Consider the following 17,894-nt stretch of genomic DNA (forward strand, 5'->3'; position numbering starts at 1 on the left):
TAGTTGTTTGTTGGGATATTTTTTTACTTTGTCATTGACTTGAGCTCCAGGTTTATACAGCTGCATGAAGTTCCCTACAAAGTGTGTGCAAAAGGTCTCCAGTGAAGGAATAACCTGCTACAGGTCAAATCTGATGAATTACCAACTGATGTGCCTTGGATGTCCCTTGTCCCTCACCCCCTGTGTAGCTCACTGTCCTTAAAGGGAGAAGAGAAAGCGTCAAACATCACATGGTGTAAGCTAGTCTCAGAGGCAGCAGGTTACCCACATCTGATGGACTGACCCCAGCCCCCATCCTCTTGTGTTGCTGGGGGAAGAGGGAGAGAAATGGGGGGTGGAGTTGAGCCTGGGAAGATGGGAGGGGTGGGGTTTTAAGATTTGGTTTGATTTCTCATTACCCTGCCCTGTTTCAGTTGGGTAATAAATAGGTGCATTTTATTCCATGTTGAGTCTGTTGTGCCCTTGGTGCTGATTGTGGAATGGTCTCTCCCTGTCCTCATCTCACTTCTGAGACTCTCATTATATCTCCTCTCCCCTGCCTAGCTGAGAAGGGGAGTGACAGAGCGACTTTGGTGGGTGTCTGGCCTCCAGCCAGGGCCAAACCACCACAAGTACAGAAGCAAATTCTATACCAAAATCTAAAATAGAGACAATCGCTTACCTACCTATTCAAAAGCTGAACAACTGGGCACAATTAAGTCCCTTAATTAAAACTGGCTGGTCAGCCCTCATGCTACCCCTCCATGGGCACTGTAAATCAATCTTCTAATGACATCACTGGATAGTAGTTTTACTGCCCACAGGTTGGAGACACACTAGAACTCTGTGCCCTGTCCAAGTAATATGCTAGCATGATTTTCACAGAACAAAGTAATACAAGCTAACTGTACATATAGTATTATTTTGCATCTTAATTTTATTACACAGTAACACTACCCTTCCAGCTCATACTCTCACCTTTCTGGAAAACATTTTTTTTCCTTGATTTTAGAACCCCACATAACAACAGAGTCAAGTCACTGCTAGTAATTTGTTGTTTTACTTTTGTCAATTATGGGCTATTATTTCCAATTAACAGAAGCCACCACATTATTTTTCCCACAAACTGTCATGTATCATCAAAAGAATTATTTTGCTTTTTGAAAAAGGGATAAAAACTGGTGTTAAGCACTAAGCACTGTTCAGTTTCAAAAGAACTGCTTGCACCTACAAATAATTAGTACTCAAAATTTTCTCATACAAAATTATTCTGTCAGGATTAGTTACAACCACCAGGCAACAAGGATGTTAATTTATTATATTCCTGAAGGTTTACTGATAGGACTGCCACTGAAAACAACAATAACAAAAAATTCAGTGGAAATTAATATGAATGCTCGCACATACTTATATCTAAACTATATATATAATGTTACAGGTTTTATAGAGGTGATACTATTTGACACACATAAGAATTTTCATAACTAGTCTCTATATAAAGTGCATAAGCTCCTAAATGAAAAGTGGTTAGCAGAAAGATATTAAAACGCCCAAACTTTCAGTAAATTTTTGTGTGTTGTGTCGGGGAGTGGGAGGAGGAGGTAAACAAAATAAATTATAAATTATTAATACTTAAAATAAATCATAAATACTTAATTTTTTAAGTTAAACTGAAGAATATTCATCTATATTGTATTATGCAAATACAAGTTCCACGGAGAATAATATCCTTTCCAAATTAAATATATTAATATTTTCACTATCGCTGGTAGAACAGAAGAGATACTAGATGTGAGTTATATTCTAAATATTAAATATATGTTTAAATATTTTCTCTGAAAACAGAGAAAATACATACATGAAAGCATACATTACGTATTTAGCATAAGAAAAAAAACCCCCACAGTTTATTCCTAATGTTAGCTCAACATGCATTTAGTTTTTTCCAATCCTGTTTCAGAGAGCAGCAATTAACCTCTGACATAGTATCTACCTTTTAAATCTAAAGCTTTGATTGAAAGAGATAGCACGATTTCCCTAAGATTTTTTTTTTTTGAGGTTTGTTTCACTGTCTTCCCTGAAAAGTAGAGGAGGGTAGCTGAAGTAGTTCTTACTGTACATTTTTTAATGCATACTGTGTGAAATGTTCTTAAATTCATAGCTGAATATTCATTGAGGAGAAAGGAAATCACAATTGTTCTGACCTTTTCATATTCACTATCCTCTCCAACTCCTTTGATTTGTGAGCTGCCTTCTTCAAGATTTCTTCAGGAAGATCTGCCAGTTTGGCAACATTTAGCCCATAACTCCTTGCAGAGACTCCTTTAGTGATTTGATAAAGGAAAGTGATAAATTCAGGATTCTCTTCGTGTTCAAATCCTAAAAAATACAACCAAAATGAGAAACTATTATGTTAATAAAACACAGCAGACCAAAGACTGAAATGACAAAGACTGTGGTCTCATTGCCATTCATGCTTCAGGTATGATTTCTTCTGTTTTACCTACCCATTGTGAGAATGAAAAAACTCTTAAATAGATGTTTACCTGGTGTCTTTTTTAGCAGACTTATCTCTGTGTGTCAAAAACTGTACGTCAAACTGATTAATTATGTTGCAACTGGGACACTCCATCTCATGTCTGCTAAGCAATGACAGTGTCAGTAACCTATCAGTCAAGAAGTCCATAACCACACCACATTAAAAAGCTTCCTGCCTACCAGGAGGCTGAAAGCCATAAAAAATGCTTAGAAAAAAATACAAGTTGGGATGGTGGATCCTCTGCTAGGGGGTTTTCTACAGGATGAAAAGGTACAAATGTAAAAGACATCATTATAGGTCCTATGACTCCTTCCTTTTCCTCTTAAGACATCCTTGTTGCAACTCTGCACAAGCCAGGCCTTGTGTAAAGACCAGAAACTCTACAACATCATTCAGTACCATTCACTTTTCTGTTTTAAGACTGCAAGATTTTGGAACAATGGACATTTCCATAACTGATAATGACTCAAGGTGAATTGAGTTATCTAAGTCAAAGATTGGGAAAAAACATGCCATAAAACTCACCTTAAATGAAACAATTAAAATGTTAAGACAACAGAAGCTAAAGTTATAGAGTAAGAAACACAGATGCATTTTTGCTCACAGGCTATTGTGTCTCTCTGTAGCAAAACTGTAAAGACTACATATAACCTGAAGGTTCAGGTAAAATAACATTTAAGGTAGAAATGCTGAAGCAGGACATAAACATGAAATAAGACAAAGTGAAACATAAATGATAGGGCTTTGTGGACACAGCTGTTAAGGACTAGTAAGTACTGAATGTTGGTAACATCTCAGTTGTATCATGGGATCAAAGATCAACACTCCAGTTAATGAACTTTGTGAGCAAAGGACATGCTGATGCTCATATCAATTCTTCAATATTCCTAAGAAGAATTCAGGCAAAGCAGGAAAACCAGAATACAAGCAGAATTGTCAAGCACCTGATTAAACCTGATACATCAAGAAAAAGAAAAAAAAGCAAAGGTATGGAGGGAATTCCTACATCACAAATCTGTTCTAAGTTTGGATGCCATGTGAGTAAGACACATGTAGTGGATAAACCCTGTGTGAATTTTCGAAAGGTATTTGACAAGAGCCCTGCATCAAGTGCTCCTCTGAAAACTAAGCAGCCATAATCTAAAAGGAATGCCTTTGCATTTGTATATAATTGGTTAAAAGATAGGAAACTTACAGTAACAGTCAGTTCTCACCATGAAGGGTGATCATCACTGCAGTTAGAGAGGCTCAAGGTACTTGTCAAACAAGGAAAAGGGCTAAGCAGAGAGCTGACAAACTTTACTGAAAATACTAATTCAGAGCAACAGTGACAAGCATAAATGCTGCAACTCTTCTGCCTGGCAAGAGCAGAACTGGATGCAATTATGATCAGCAATCTACAAAATTAGGCATGGCACAGACAGGAAGAACAAAGATTATTCCTCTGCCTCTTCCAATTCAAAGAACTGGGACCACCAGGTGAAGCTACATGTTGTTTCAAAAGAGTTTCAAAACAAACAAGAGGAAGTTGTTCTTCACACAATGCAGTGAAAACTGCTTACACAATAGGATGAAGATGCCAAAAGTACACATGCACACACAGAGAAACTAGACAACCTTGTTGAAAATAATAAAAATCAGAAAACCATCTAGCTCTTGAAGCCCCCAAAAGAGCAAATGTTTGCAGACAGTGAGATCTTCTAGAGAAAGAGTTAACACACATTTGATCCCTAATCCCTCCTCCCTAATCCTTTGTATTCATCTACTGTGAGTTACCAAGCTGTGTGACTCTTTTATCTGACCCAGGTTACTGATTCTTGTATTAAATGTGAAAGAGAAACGGTTGTACAGTTTTCAAGCCCTCCAAAATTTCTGTATAGGCTGATATTCTAGTGAATTTGAACATGTAACTTTCATGTTGAGGTTTAAATTACACTTCTACAGTTTCTGCCTACACCTGTTGTGTGAAAACCTCAGATGGATTTATACTGTACCTTTTTGTTCAGCACTTTCCTCCTCATTCACCAAGAAAGCCATGTGGTAATTACCAACTTTGTCTGGATACATCTTCTCTAGCTCACAAACCGAAGGATAGTGAGTGACAAACAGTGTCAGTGACTCCACCTACAACAATGAGGTAAGGCATGTAAGAAGGTTTGGCTTAAAACAGTTATAAAACACAACACTGGTATCCTCTATCCATGCCCCTTTGCTCTGAGTCTAGACATGCTACATTTCTACAAGGAAACAGGCATCATGTCCAGTTCAGCCTAACATGGTACAGGCTGAAAAAGCATTCACAACCACATGTCAGATCAAACACTTACAACTCTAATGAAATGTTCCAGTGTAGCATAAGCAATAGCAATTCCATCATGTGTGCTAGTTCCTCTTCCCAATTCATCCAAAATTACTAGTGATCTTGAAGTTGCTTTTCTTATTATCTCAGCAGTATCTGTCAGTTCTTCCATAAAAGTACTTCGACCTTTGTAAGTGTTGTCTGCTGCACCCATTCTGCATTGAGATTCAAAACAGATCAATTTATTAACTTCAAATAAATGCCAGATAATGTTGGGGAAAAAAAAAAAAAACAAACCTTCTTATAATGAAACCATTTTATTATAAATGTCATGTTGCTGATCCAAGCAGAGCAGTAAAACTAAGGCAGAACATTCACCTTCCAGAACAAGCTACTGCTTAGGAAAAAAAGCTGCAAGAGTACATGCTGCAGATGTGAGGTTACTCTAAAAGAGTGAAAGATCTATCCATGTACCATTAATAAAATATTCATGTACCATTAATAAAGGCTTGCCTGCATTCTCCAAGACTATACTGACCCTATGGGCCTCTGGGGAATGTCAGACTGTAGGAACAGCAGAGAATTTTTCTGGGCCATCAGTAATCTTAGTCCCAAGGTAAATCTGTAGACAGGAATCTCAGCATAACATGTCAACTATAGGAATTAGAGGAAAAAGATGAGGTAGACAAGGGGGTATTTCTTATCATGCAATTCTTCTACCTTCACAAACAGTAGCAGGCAGCCTGTTCTCCTAAAAAGGACCCTGGGAATTCATACCATTCAGCTCACTAGAACGGTAACAGCAAATGTAGCAGTGAAAACAAATTTTACTTCTTTGGTTTAGTGTGACCATGTAATTTGCATGTTTTATAAATGCCTACAAGACCTGAAAGTGTCAGATATTAGAATCTCCATGTAGTGATAAAGTGGACACTCAAGGTGACCGGGTATTTAAGCATCCAAACAGATACAGAAGCTAGTTTCTTCAGGCTGTAACAACATAACAATGATTTCCCCTACTTACACAGGTACACAATCTTACTATCATGTTTAAACATGTTTAAGAGAAACATTTCTCTCCTCATCCTTTTCCACAAATGTCCCTGAACTTAATGGTCTCCAAGCAGGTGAGCTTCTCTTACGCTCTGTACACATACACATGCAAACTCAGGCACACAAATTCCTTCACGTTTCATACAGGTCTTTTAGCACCATTTCAAGTCAGATTCTATCTCAAATCAGGAAACAGTTTTCACCTCAGAAACCGACTGGTAATCCACCCTGTTCTTCTCTTCTGCAGCTTTCCTAACCTATTCAATTAATACGCTTTCTAACTGGCAGAAAGAATTTCCTTTTCCCACATATGCTTTTCAATTACATTAACCACATTACAATACCACTTCTGAGATAGGTTATCATGAGCAATCCACGGAGTACAGCTGCAAGAACGGATTTGTTCGCTCTCATCAGCCAACAGTATAGTTACTTACAAACCTCATTGATTTAAGGAAAGCTGACTCTTGGGCTTAACATATCACATTTTCAAATATAACAGCTGGCCACAACAGTATTTAAAGCCAATCAAAACCTTTAAAGAGAATCCCAAGACAGCCTTTTTTTCTCAATCTTTTGCTGCATCTCTCTAATGTAATCGCTTCTGTTGCCTACAGAAGCACTAACAAGATACTCATAATTTTATGGGGATCTCTGATTGCCAAGAGTAACTGGCTACAAATAGGCTGGACACATTAAAATTATGATTTCTGTAGGTTCTCTGGTTCCTGCCCTGGAAATTTTGTATGGTGTCATGTGTCACTCCATGACATGTGAATCTTGTGACGAACTGATCTTGGTTGGAGATGGGCAGGGCATTACCATACAACAAGCAAACAGCACTTCACTGAGTATGCACTTAAGATTGCACGTGTAGTAGGTATACTCCAACATTACTATGCTTATCACTATTAACTACAAATAAATTTACCAGAACAGCCAATACTTTTCATGTCCAAACAGTCTCTGGCTCCATAATGGGCAACTTCAACTTCATTTACAACCCTAGCATTATTACAATGTAATTTTTATTTGGCTTTTCATTACAGAGAGAACATCTAACAGGCTGTCTTTTCTGAACTTAGCATGATTACACTCAGAGTTCTCATTTCTATTTTTCTCTTGGATTGCATCAGATCCATAGAGCCCTCAAAATCATTTAGCCATTTTGCATCTTATCTGCATTCAGGAAAATAATTTTCAGAACTTCCTCACTAAATGCTCAAGATACAAACAGAAATTAGTATTATCGTTCTCTTGTTCTTAACAACAGCTGCAAAAGAAGATTTCTTTTCAGCATCTTGAAACATTCAAATCCAACTCAGGCTCATCTACAGATTTAAAAAAAAAAAACAAAACAGTATGTTTCTCAATGATATAAAACCTCTGAAATATCTTCCTTTGAAAATGGATAAAATTGTTCTTTCTGCCTGTGCCCTTGACACTAGAAGGAAGAATCACACTTGTTTTTCAAATGTATCTCGTCAATAATTTTATCCAAAAAAAGTAAGAATAAATATTTTAATGTGGACGTCTGCATTTATCAAACTAACAGTTAATATGCAGGAAGGCATTGCTCCAACTGTGTGTTATTCCTGATCTAATGAAGTTTTTGATACAAAACACCTATTGCTTAAACATTTCTTCAGGTTTAAAACAGCCACTATAAATCCCACTACAGTGGGATTCAGTCGCTTTCAATTTACATTTAGATGTAGCTTGCCTCTTAAATGTTTTTATACGTCAAAACATTAAACTTTCTCCTGATGTTCAATAGAATGAAGATGATTTACCACTGTTAGCAGCTAATTTACAGTTAATACCTGGGTGCTATCCCAATGAACTTTTAGGGTAAAAATGCAAAGAGAAATGTTATAGATACTGAGCCTTAAAGCTATCACCCCTTAAATCATCTTGTTTGTCTGCCTTTTTTCATTTGTTTTACATAGGGTCCTAAATGAAGTCTCCAAGCCTCACTTTTGCTGGCACCCTGCCTCCAATGGGGTCAGATATTTTTCTGACTTTTATATGTACACAAAAATAACTATTTGATTACATTTTAATACTGCATTCACCCTAACAATATGTCTGGTGACAATACAGTGGGATATGAGAAGAGGTATGAGTCATCCCTGAGTGATGCAGTCATGTTATGCACTGCATAATATTTATTTTCTTCCTTCTCTTAACTGAACACCCCCCCTCCACCCAAAAGAAAAACCAACAAACCAACAAAACACAAACATGTACAGGAAAATGAAGTTTACAAGAGAGTAAGGCAATCACAACAGCAAACCATCAGAGCAGGAACAATACCACCCAGCCCCACCACCTCTGCTCTATTTGTCAGCACACCAGCTGCTGGAAGCAGTGACAGTTAATACGAAAACTTCAATTTCTGCTATGGAATTTCTACTGTCTACGTTCAGAAAAATTACTGCATTCTGCCCATGACAAGTGTGCAGATATCCAATGTGGAGAGTGCCTCTTTAGTGCTGGCAAGAGATTCATCACTCCTCAGCAAATGCAATTTGGCTAGAAGCCACTTTTTATAATGTCTCTTTGACAGCCAACCAAATTTCATAAAATTAAAAGCTCTTCTTCTTACAATGTTCAACACATCTATTATGTAACAGGAAAAAAAAAGGGAGGAAGCATTATCTCTTTTCATTGCTAGGTTTCAAGTGGTAAAGATTCTTGTCTATAAACTCAGAGAAAACAACAGGGAAGCAATGTTTCCAAAAATTAATTTTGGTGGGATAAGTTAGATGATATGCAGCAGCACCAGCCAGCTTTATACAAACCAGCTAGTACAACATGCTTAACCTGCATGTGACCCCTTAGAGAGAAAGACACAGATTTCCACATCCTACACTTGCAGCATTCAAAGGGTGCTTTTTCTAATCTGCTCTCCTGAGTCAGTGCCTGCACATAGTACTGACCTTCTCCAATGCCAGTGTTCATCATTCTAGGAAGTTATCCAGTGATATTTTGTTCAAGGAGGCTCTGGAGATGTAAGGAATCTTTTTAATGATACAAGCTATGATGTCACTAGAATGAAATAGTAACTTTGTACCTTTTTTCCTTGCAGCTGAAGAATTTTTATGCAGTTAGTATCCATTTAGACCTGCACTCAACAGGCAGGAACTAATATCCCTGAACTGCGTGGCCCTGAAAGTCACCTCCAAGTCTGGTGCTCTCAAGCTTTTGATCAGCTAGAAACATCTGAGGGCTTTGAGAGTCACCCCTAAAGAGCTGTTTAGAAGGAGAAAATGTAAATTGAGGCCATGGAGGCCTTCCTGTAGCTCCTTCTCACAGCATCCTGCTCTTAAAAAACCAAAGTGTCCTGGAGACAGGGAAGACTTGCAGGCTTGATGACTACCAGTGGCACAAACCAACAGAATAACACAAAACCTTATTTTGGAGCAGAGCAGAGAAGGCTCCCAGAGAACTGCAGCTGCCCTGTGCAGCAGTCCAGGGGTGAACGTGATGACTTGTAGCTTCAAACTGAAACTGCCCCAGGGTGAGAGAAGGAGGGGGCTGGGGGGGGGAATGTGAGGGGGTGGGGTGGGAGGAATTCCCTAGCAGAAAAATTAATCTGAAATCCAGACACTTCCAGTTAAGTTTTTTTTCCATGCTGCCTTTCAGAAGAAGTTATCTAACATGCTATTGGTGGGGTTGATTATAAAATTAAGAGCACTGCGTGGACCTCAGGTATCATATTATTCGTTTCTGTTGGGACAAATCCCTCACAGTGCTTGTGAAAACGACCACACAGCCCAAGAGCTCCCAATGGTAACAAAAAGCAACTACATAGCACTGAATAAATCCCAGAAAACAAGACTGCAAACCCGTTCCTAAAGCCTTATTTACATACCATTGACAAAATCCTGATACTATTTATTAACTATAAAATACTTAAAGCTGAAAAATAAACTTAAATGAGATGTAGAAATATGCATTTGACTTCAAAAGTTTATCTAAAATACTTACTGGAGAAAAGAAACCTAGTGCCTATTGCAGAAGAATAAACCTGATTGGTATAGAATCTCTACACAGTGCCTCTGTCATTTTCAGGTGAAAGTATTCCGGTTTCCAGCTATGGTTTACCTTCCCTGGGATCAGAACTGAAGCCAGGCTTCATCTCAGGATGCACTCAAAGTTAAATTATTTATTCAACCAGAACAATTAACATTAAAATTACTCTTTTCTCTGAGAATATCTTAAATGTAAAGTGTAGAATAGCACTCTCTCAACACCAAGAGAGAAACTCCTGTGATTCAAGAACATTGAGAAAAACAAATAAAATAAATCCTTAAGACGAATTTACAAAAAAACCCCTTCAAAATATAATTTCAAAGTTGACTGTATTTGAACAGGAATTATTAAAATAAGTAGCTTGCAGAAGAAAGGACAACCTTGTGTAGATCCAGGCCTGGAGGTTGGTGGCCCTGCCTGTGGCAGGGGGGTTGGAGCTCTATGATCCTTGGGGTCCCTTCCAACCCAGACCATTCTATGATTCTATGATTAGATGGGGTCTTGCCTTAGAGGTTATCCTCTTCCTTCTCTAGTTCTCTACAACATTAACACCCTACAGTTACTACTTTTCATTTTTTTTTGAAGATCTCATGAACACTGCTTGTATCCTTTCATCTTTTGCAGAAGACACTCTAACCAGCTGAAGTGTCTGCAGAAAACAAATGCCTGTGAAAGTGGGAGCACTATCTGAAGATGATGTTCATGAGAACAGAAACACTTGTTACTGGTCCTGACATGAACAGAGGAACACAACGGTAAGATAAATCCTCTGCCACTGAACCAGGTTATTGACTTTCTGCTAGGCACCTAGCAAACAACACTTACTGAGACTTCACTGGTTAGAAATTAAAAGTAAGTTTGCAAACAGGTCTGCCAAGAAAATGAAAACAGGCATCCGAATCAGAGGATTGGCAGGCTGACTACTCTGTGTCCTCTCCTACTGTGGTACCAAGAATCCCAAACACCTTTAACCAGAACAATTGTTCAGTTTTGCCCACAAAAGAAATTTGAAACCCTGAGTATTTTAGAAAGACTCCAACTGCTAACCAGAACTTAACGGTGTTTAGTATAAAAGTAGCCCAACTTGGATATCCTAACTTCTGGCTACTTGCCACATACAATGAAAATTTATCAAGTAATTCTTTAGAAGACAGCATCTGCAAATTTCTAACTGTTCACTGGCAAGAAACTAATGCTTCACACTCCCCCCCAGGGTACTGGTAAATCATTCACTTCATTTCCATGAACCTCTTACTGATTCAAACTAAAACCTGACAATTAAGAACAGTAATTTACAGAGCTGTGATTACAGAATTTAAAATTATAAAAAAAACTCCTTATCCTAATCATTGTTATCAGGAGTTTTTATTTTTGTATTATTCATGGACAACTTCTAAGAAGCAAATGTGTGCAAAGTTGCGTGGATGGCAATGTAGGAAATCAGAAGATGTTACCTTATTTAGAACAGTTGTTGAAAAGCCTGACAGAACACATTATACATTTAATGTGAAATACATTTTTATTTTGTAAGTTATTGTAGACACATGGTATTCTCAGTCTCTGACAAATTAGTGAAAGCCTAAGATCACTAGGGATACACACTTTGTACTATCCTGGAAAGAAAAGTAAGTCCAAAGTCATTTTAATACTCAGTTTCATAGCATTTTGTAACCTTTTCCTTTGTCCCCCATATCACTAGCTAATTGAAATAGTCAACACAAGTAATCACTTAAATCCTCATTACCTTATAGACCTGGCCAACAGAGGCATGCTGCACAGGCAAGCACCCCAGAATGTTAAAAGAGATGTATCTAACAGGACTGGCTTTCAAGATGTGAACTGCATTGCTTTACTTGCTGAAAACCGGAGGACAGAAAAACATCCCTGGATTGCATTTAATAATTTGAAAGCTGAATTCACCTCAACAGACTGAAGGTGGGACTGAGTTCAAAAGACACAATGCTGCTCTAGTCAGTACAGTCATTGAATGAGAAGAAGTTACTAATATCCTCTCATTTCTAATGCTTTACAAGGCAATAGAAATTCAGTTGTTCTTAGAATCACAGCATCAGACTGGTTTGGGTTGGAAGGGACCTCAAAACACATTTATTTCTAATCCCCTGCTATATGTAAGGACACCCTCCAGTAACCCAGGGTGCCCAAAGCCCCATCCAGCCTGGCCTTGAACCCTGCCAGGGATCCAGGGGCAGCCACAGCTTCTCTGGGCAGCCTGCGCCAGGCTCAGGCTCACAGGGAAGGATTTCTTACTTCTATCTAATCTAAATCTACTCTGTTTTAGTTTAAAACCATTACCCTTTGTGCTATCACTACTTGCCCTTGTAAGCTTCCTTCCAAAAGCTTACGTTACATTAATTAGTGAAGAACACCCAAGAAAGTTATTCTCCAAAATTCAGCAATGATACCCTCAATAATAAGAGAACTCCTTAAAAATACCTGTCACCTAAGGAACATAAATTACACACAGTTAATCTGGCAGATTTCTGCTTAATTCTAAATCTTTCCATTGTATTTTTAAAACTGGACTTGCTTGAGTGAGTTCACTTTGTCCATCCCACATTACACACAACCTTACAGGAGCTGGCTCTCAAGGCACAAGAGTCAAGCCCTCAGAGGAACAGGGAGTCTGGTAGCAGGAGGAGGATGCAATAGCTTAAATTCCACGCTCAAACATGCCAAACACATCAATGGACTGCTTTCCACAGGTCCATCAGCTTTTACATTTACTCAAACACAGAACTAAGCATTTCTTTTTCTTGCCCTGAGTGAGAAAGGTATGACTTGTTCCTGTACAGAGGCACCAAACTGAGGTTTCCCTACTGCAGTGTCTCCTGAGGGACAGATCTGCCAGCACTGACAGAGAGCACAGCAGAAGGCCAGTGCAAGGTGGAGAAGTTTATGAAAGCTGCATTAAGCAACTGAAGCTCCAAACAAGTTTACCCCAATTTTCCTACAGGAAACCATTAACACTGTATAAATGTTGTTGATGGTCACAAGGGAAAGAACAGATTAAGAGTACAATCATTTTGCTGAAGGTTAAATTACAAGCAGAGATATCCAAATTAGGGTGTTCACTTGTGAGCTGACAATATTAGCCCAAAGAAGCTGAAAAAATGGAGACAAAGAAAAACTCATCCCTAAAATATGCACAGGTTTACACTTGCTACTCTTGGATTCCAGGGAGGGAACTCGAGGTAATTAAGTTAATGTGCATATGTAGCTGAAGGATTGAGGCCAAGGGGGGATTAAAAGGCAGAAACTATAGTAACAGACTAGGGACAACAGCTGAAGTATTCAGTGCAAGTGAACTTTTCCCCTTTAAACCTGTGGACGCTATGGAAAATCCAATTGGAATTGTGACTAGGTTAAATCATATCAGGGGAGAGTTTTAGAAAGATAAATACCACTGTTCAGTGTCAGAGTTTCAACTTGACTGTTAAGAGAGCTGGTCAGCTTCACAGTCAAATTTTTGTTTGTCCCCCCTCCCCCTTGCCCACACAATACTATCACAGGGAAAGCCTTTCAATCCCTATCAGTAATACTGCAATAAGCAACAGAAGTTGTTTTATAAATCTCACTTTATGTTTAAATAACTGTCTTTTATTAACTTAAATGGATTTTCAAGCCTGATTTAAAATGCTGCAAACAAAACAGGTGTTTTTATTAATAATTTTATCAAATGAAAGTTACATAAGCCAAAGACTGTTTTGTTAAATATTATTACATGTATATGAAATATAATCCTAACATTGGAGATTTATGTTACTATGAAATGACCAGACATGAAGCTAAATTATCTACAAATATATGTACAGCACAGCTTAATGTATTTCTACTGAGCTACTTAACACTGTCAGAAATACAGTTCAGATGTACTGTGATATGTCCAACACACATTTTTAGAAAAAAACACAGCAAATAATGTTCAACTTCTTTGAACACTCACTACAACTTTTACATATTATTGTCTTTTTCAAAAAGAACATCTCCATGTGACAGAAAACAGGTTCAATGAATATTATTACACCACCTTTTTTTCCCCTTGAAAGGTGGGCATAATCTACCCCAGAGGCATCATTACAACACTGTAAATATAAATGAAAGGCCTAAGTAATTTTTGTTATCCTGGCAATAAACACAAACACAATTAAGCAAGAAACAAACAAAATAAATTACTCTGCCACAAAGCAGTAACATTTCTGGAAGTTACTTCTGGGTTCTTGACAACTAACAAGTTCTGTTTGTCTGACTGTCATTGTTGCTTTCCAGAGCAATAGGAACAATGCTTGTTTAGCATATAATTACACGTATGCAACTGCATTGTAATAACAGTTCCCTGCTTCCTGCACAATAGATAAATTAGTGTGTATGACAAAACCAGTAAGCACTGCTATACATATACAGATACACACATATGTAATAAACATGAAAAGGTACCTTTACTTTTTAATTTTCTAGCCTTTAAGAATCTAACTACACAGGCAAATTGAGAGAATCTAGTTTTTGCATGACTTTAAATTTAAATGTTTATTTTCAGGCATAAAAAAAACTAAAAATAAACTAAAAAAAAAAAAAGCCAACACAACCACCACCACAGTTCTAGAGAAAACCCAGCAAGACACAGACAAGTTACTCTGCTGAGATAAACCCCTCCACAGTTTCTATTCAGCACTCAGTCTCACGGTGATTTCTGCATTACATAGGATGCCCAACACTGCTGTCACCTCAAGACTTGAATTTCATAGCCTAGATTTTTATGGTAAGGGTATGAAGAAACTGACTAGCTGAATTTCAATGCCAAGTTTTGTGATTTAACTGATATTTCTAGGACAGACAGGAAGACTAATCTTCGTAATCCCACCCTATAAGCCTATAGGGTAAGTCAATAAAGCAATATATGGAAGCAAGGAATTTTTTAGTTTAGAAACTAGTCTTTTGAGTTAAGAACAATAAAGACTGCATGTGATATGCCAGACACTATAAGCTATTCTGGCAAATTACTGAGGAGTTTACCAGAAAGGACAAGAATTTATTATGCTAAATATGTGAATGCTCAAAACCTGTCTCAGTCCAGCCCAATGATTCTGACTGATTCTGGAGGCTGTGGGCAGCACAACAATTCTGAGAAAGACGCAGAAACCTGTAAATGGTAGTGATGTAGTGATTTCAGGAAAAGGCTTTTCCATAGATTTAAAAAAAAAAGTCATGATTATGTAATCTCTAGTGCATAATAGAATATACTATAGGATATGTTGGTTAAGATTTCTTACAAAACAGAATTAATGCAGACCCCCTCAAGGGGTGAAAAACAGTACCATCATACTCCATCCAGAGAATAAAAGACTAACAAGAAGATAGGAAAGGCACATGTAAGACATAAAAGCCCCCCAAATCTCCTGTGGTCTGCTAACCATTTTAAAATGTCATCAGTGTGCTGCTCCCTCAGCAATCAAGATGAAACACACAGAGCAGCTTTGGGTGGATGATGTCCATTTCTTTATCGTGTTTAGTGAAATCACTCTGTAGGAAGAGATTTCTAATGAAGAACACTTCTAACCCACTTTCAAGCAAGCGTGTTCCTGGACAATCTCTATCCAAATACAGCTCATCTGTGAACCAAGCAATGCATAAAAATCTAACAAGCTGCATCCTGGTTACAAACTGTTCTTTTTGCCTACTGCTGTCCGAATAGCACCATCTCTGCAGTGGAGCTCTGAAAAAATGGAGCTTGTTACTTATTATTTTAAATACAAAAATCTTCCCTCTGCTCCTGTGCACCTCCCTCCAACTGACCAACTGGTAAAACTGGAATGAAATTAAGGGCAACATTATTTGTGTAGCTCGAAAAAGCTGGGAAGAATTTTTGCCACCAGCAGCTACATCAATGGAACATTCATTTCCATTAATATTTACAAGCACTACTTTGTTTTTATTCTTAAGTGATTTACCTCAGATTTCAATTTATTGTGAAAGGCACCTGGGAAACATCTTCCACTCTATTTCCACTCAAACAGAAACGTTCTCTTTTTCCTGCTTCACATACCACTCCATCCTGTGCTTTCTGATTTTTTCAAGATTTCTTATAAAAGGTAATCTTAAGCCTTGAAACATTTTAACCTGTGTAAAAGTAAATCATCCCCATTTAAATATCTGTAAAATTATTGAGACAGTGACAGTCCAGTGAAGCAAAGAAAAAAATAAATGCAAACATCTAAAACTGACTGCCCAAATGTTTGCTGGTTTTATGCACAGTATTTGCTTTGCATCACAGTTTTTAATTGTAATTAGATCTGTAACGATGCCATAAATATGTACATTTTATAGATTTTTTTAAAAGCTTGTCTAGAGTGAAAATAGTGAGGTTTGTCTAATAGTTTCTTTCAGCTCCACACACTCATGACAAAACTGTAGAATGAGTTTGTCAAGTTGTCAGAATTAAATAGCTGTTAAAGTACTTAGGGAGGTAACATACAAAATTTATCTATTGTGAGACCCAACCTTTTTGAAAGTCCAAAACTTAGAGAACAGACAGAATAAAACACAGAGAAGAAAGCATTATGGCATGTTTGATGGACAGCCTTTTAAGAAATGTGGATTTATAAGGGCTGAATTTTCCTGGGTTTTTTAGCTTACTTTGAAGAAATCCTTCATATCTACACCATCTTCTCAGCTTTAACAGCATTTCTTTCCAGAGTATCATCTCATCTTCTAGACAAGGTAAGGATTAAGGGCTTCAAAACAAATTCAGTTGTTTCTAAAGGTCCTTTGTATCATATGTAAGAAATTACTACAACTAGTCACAGTTCTGTCTTGTAATATACAACTATAGGTGGACTAAACATACTTCTCCTACATGGGAGAACAATGTGTCAGTCAGAAGCTGATCCCAGTTTGTTTTCTCACCTTGGCAGAGAATAGCCACACTCTGCTGTGCACAGTAGAAGACCTGACAGAAAGAATACATTATCTACACTCCCCTGAGTCTTATGCATCTCATGTTTGTGTGCTTCAGCTGATGATCATGCCACTGACAATACGTGAGATTTTTCTGGCACAAGGAAAACAACCCTCTCATCCCCAAAAGCTGGGCACACCAATGGGAAAAGATTTCTCTTCACACACCTTGCAGAAGCAGAGATACCTGCAGTCCTTGGAGGGATTATGTGAACAAGCCAACAGCTCCACACATTCTGCATTTGTGCTTGAGCCTACAGAGGTGCAGCCAGAAGCTTTCCCTTACTCTCTGGCCAGTAAATTCTCATTGTGCCACCAACTCCCAAGGCTGAGAAATAAAATGGGTGAAGAGTCCATGACGGCTGTAGCACCTCATAGAAGAAATGTCACTTCAGGATGACATAAGTGCTCTTTCTTCCATCTTCATGAATCCCATTGCACGTGACTGACAAAGGTCTTTCTGCTCACAGGATGATGGAAATAAGTCACATCAGCAAGCATTGAGATGTTGCTTTTTTAGATCTAACATCAGCTCTCACTACCCATGCAAGCATGCAGTGTTCACAGATAAAGTGTAATGGCCCACATGTCAGCTTTGTGCATTTCAGGACCAGTTAAAGGTGCTACCAGAGCAGTAGCAGAGCAAGCAATGACAAGCAGGAAGGGAAGTACAGCCACCAGCTGGCAGAACAGCACGATGCATTGAGGAACTTGGTGATGAAATGTCTTGGCCTCTAAAGCAGCTTCCTACTAACAAAGAGAGACTTAATCTCATCAGCGTCACCATGTGAAGCCAGGCATACATACAAATCATGCCATTTCTTCTTTACTCTGGAACACACAATGGAAGCTGACTGACTGACTTGTGAAGAGGACTGAAAACATGCACGGTCACTTTGTTCAAAGAGCTGAGAACACAAAAAGAGCTTTGTTTCCTTACACCTATTCTCTTTCATAGATGAGAAAGAAGGTGGGAACTACTAGGATGCCTCTAAAACAGAGTGCCACTCTACC

The 17,894-nt window shown here is 38.1% G+C and overlaps 1 protein-coding gene and 1 pseudogene across 2 annotated transcripts in view; both read right to left on the minus strand.

Moving 5' to 3' along the window:
* Positions 1–17,894, minus strand: part of LOC311199749 (tubulin polyglutamylase TTLL13-like) — a 176,020-nt pseudogene that overhangs the window by 14,835 nt on the left and 143,291 nt on the right. The gene's annotated exons all lie outside the window — the stretch shown is intronic.
* LOC311199710 (DNA mismatch repair protein Msh3-like) overlaps positions 1–17,894 on the minus strand; it is a gene marked incomplete at both ends in the record, with an annotated part of 46,966 nt that overhangs the window by 980 nt on the left and 28,092 nt on the right. Inside the window, 3 exons of the mRNA XM_084273847.1 lie at positions 2,184–2,358; positions 4,513–4,642; positions 4,846–5,032. Coding sequence (XP_084129973.1) covers positions 2,184–2,358; positions 4,513–4,642; positions 4,846–5,032 — 492 coding nt within the window. The remainder of the gene's footprint in view (positions 1–2,183; positions 2,359–4,512; positions 4,643–4,845; positions 5,033–17,894) is intronic.

Source organism: Gallinula chloropus, assembly GCF_964237585.1.
Source record: "Gallinula chloropus genome assembly, chromosome: 21".
NCBI classification, from domain to species: domain Eukaryota; kingdom Metazoa; phylum Chordata; class Aves; order Gruiformes; family Rallidae; genus Gallinula; species Gallinula chloropus.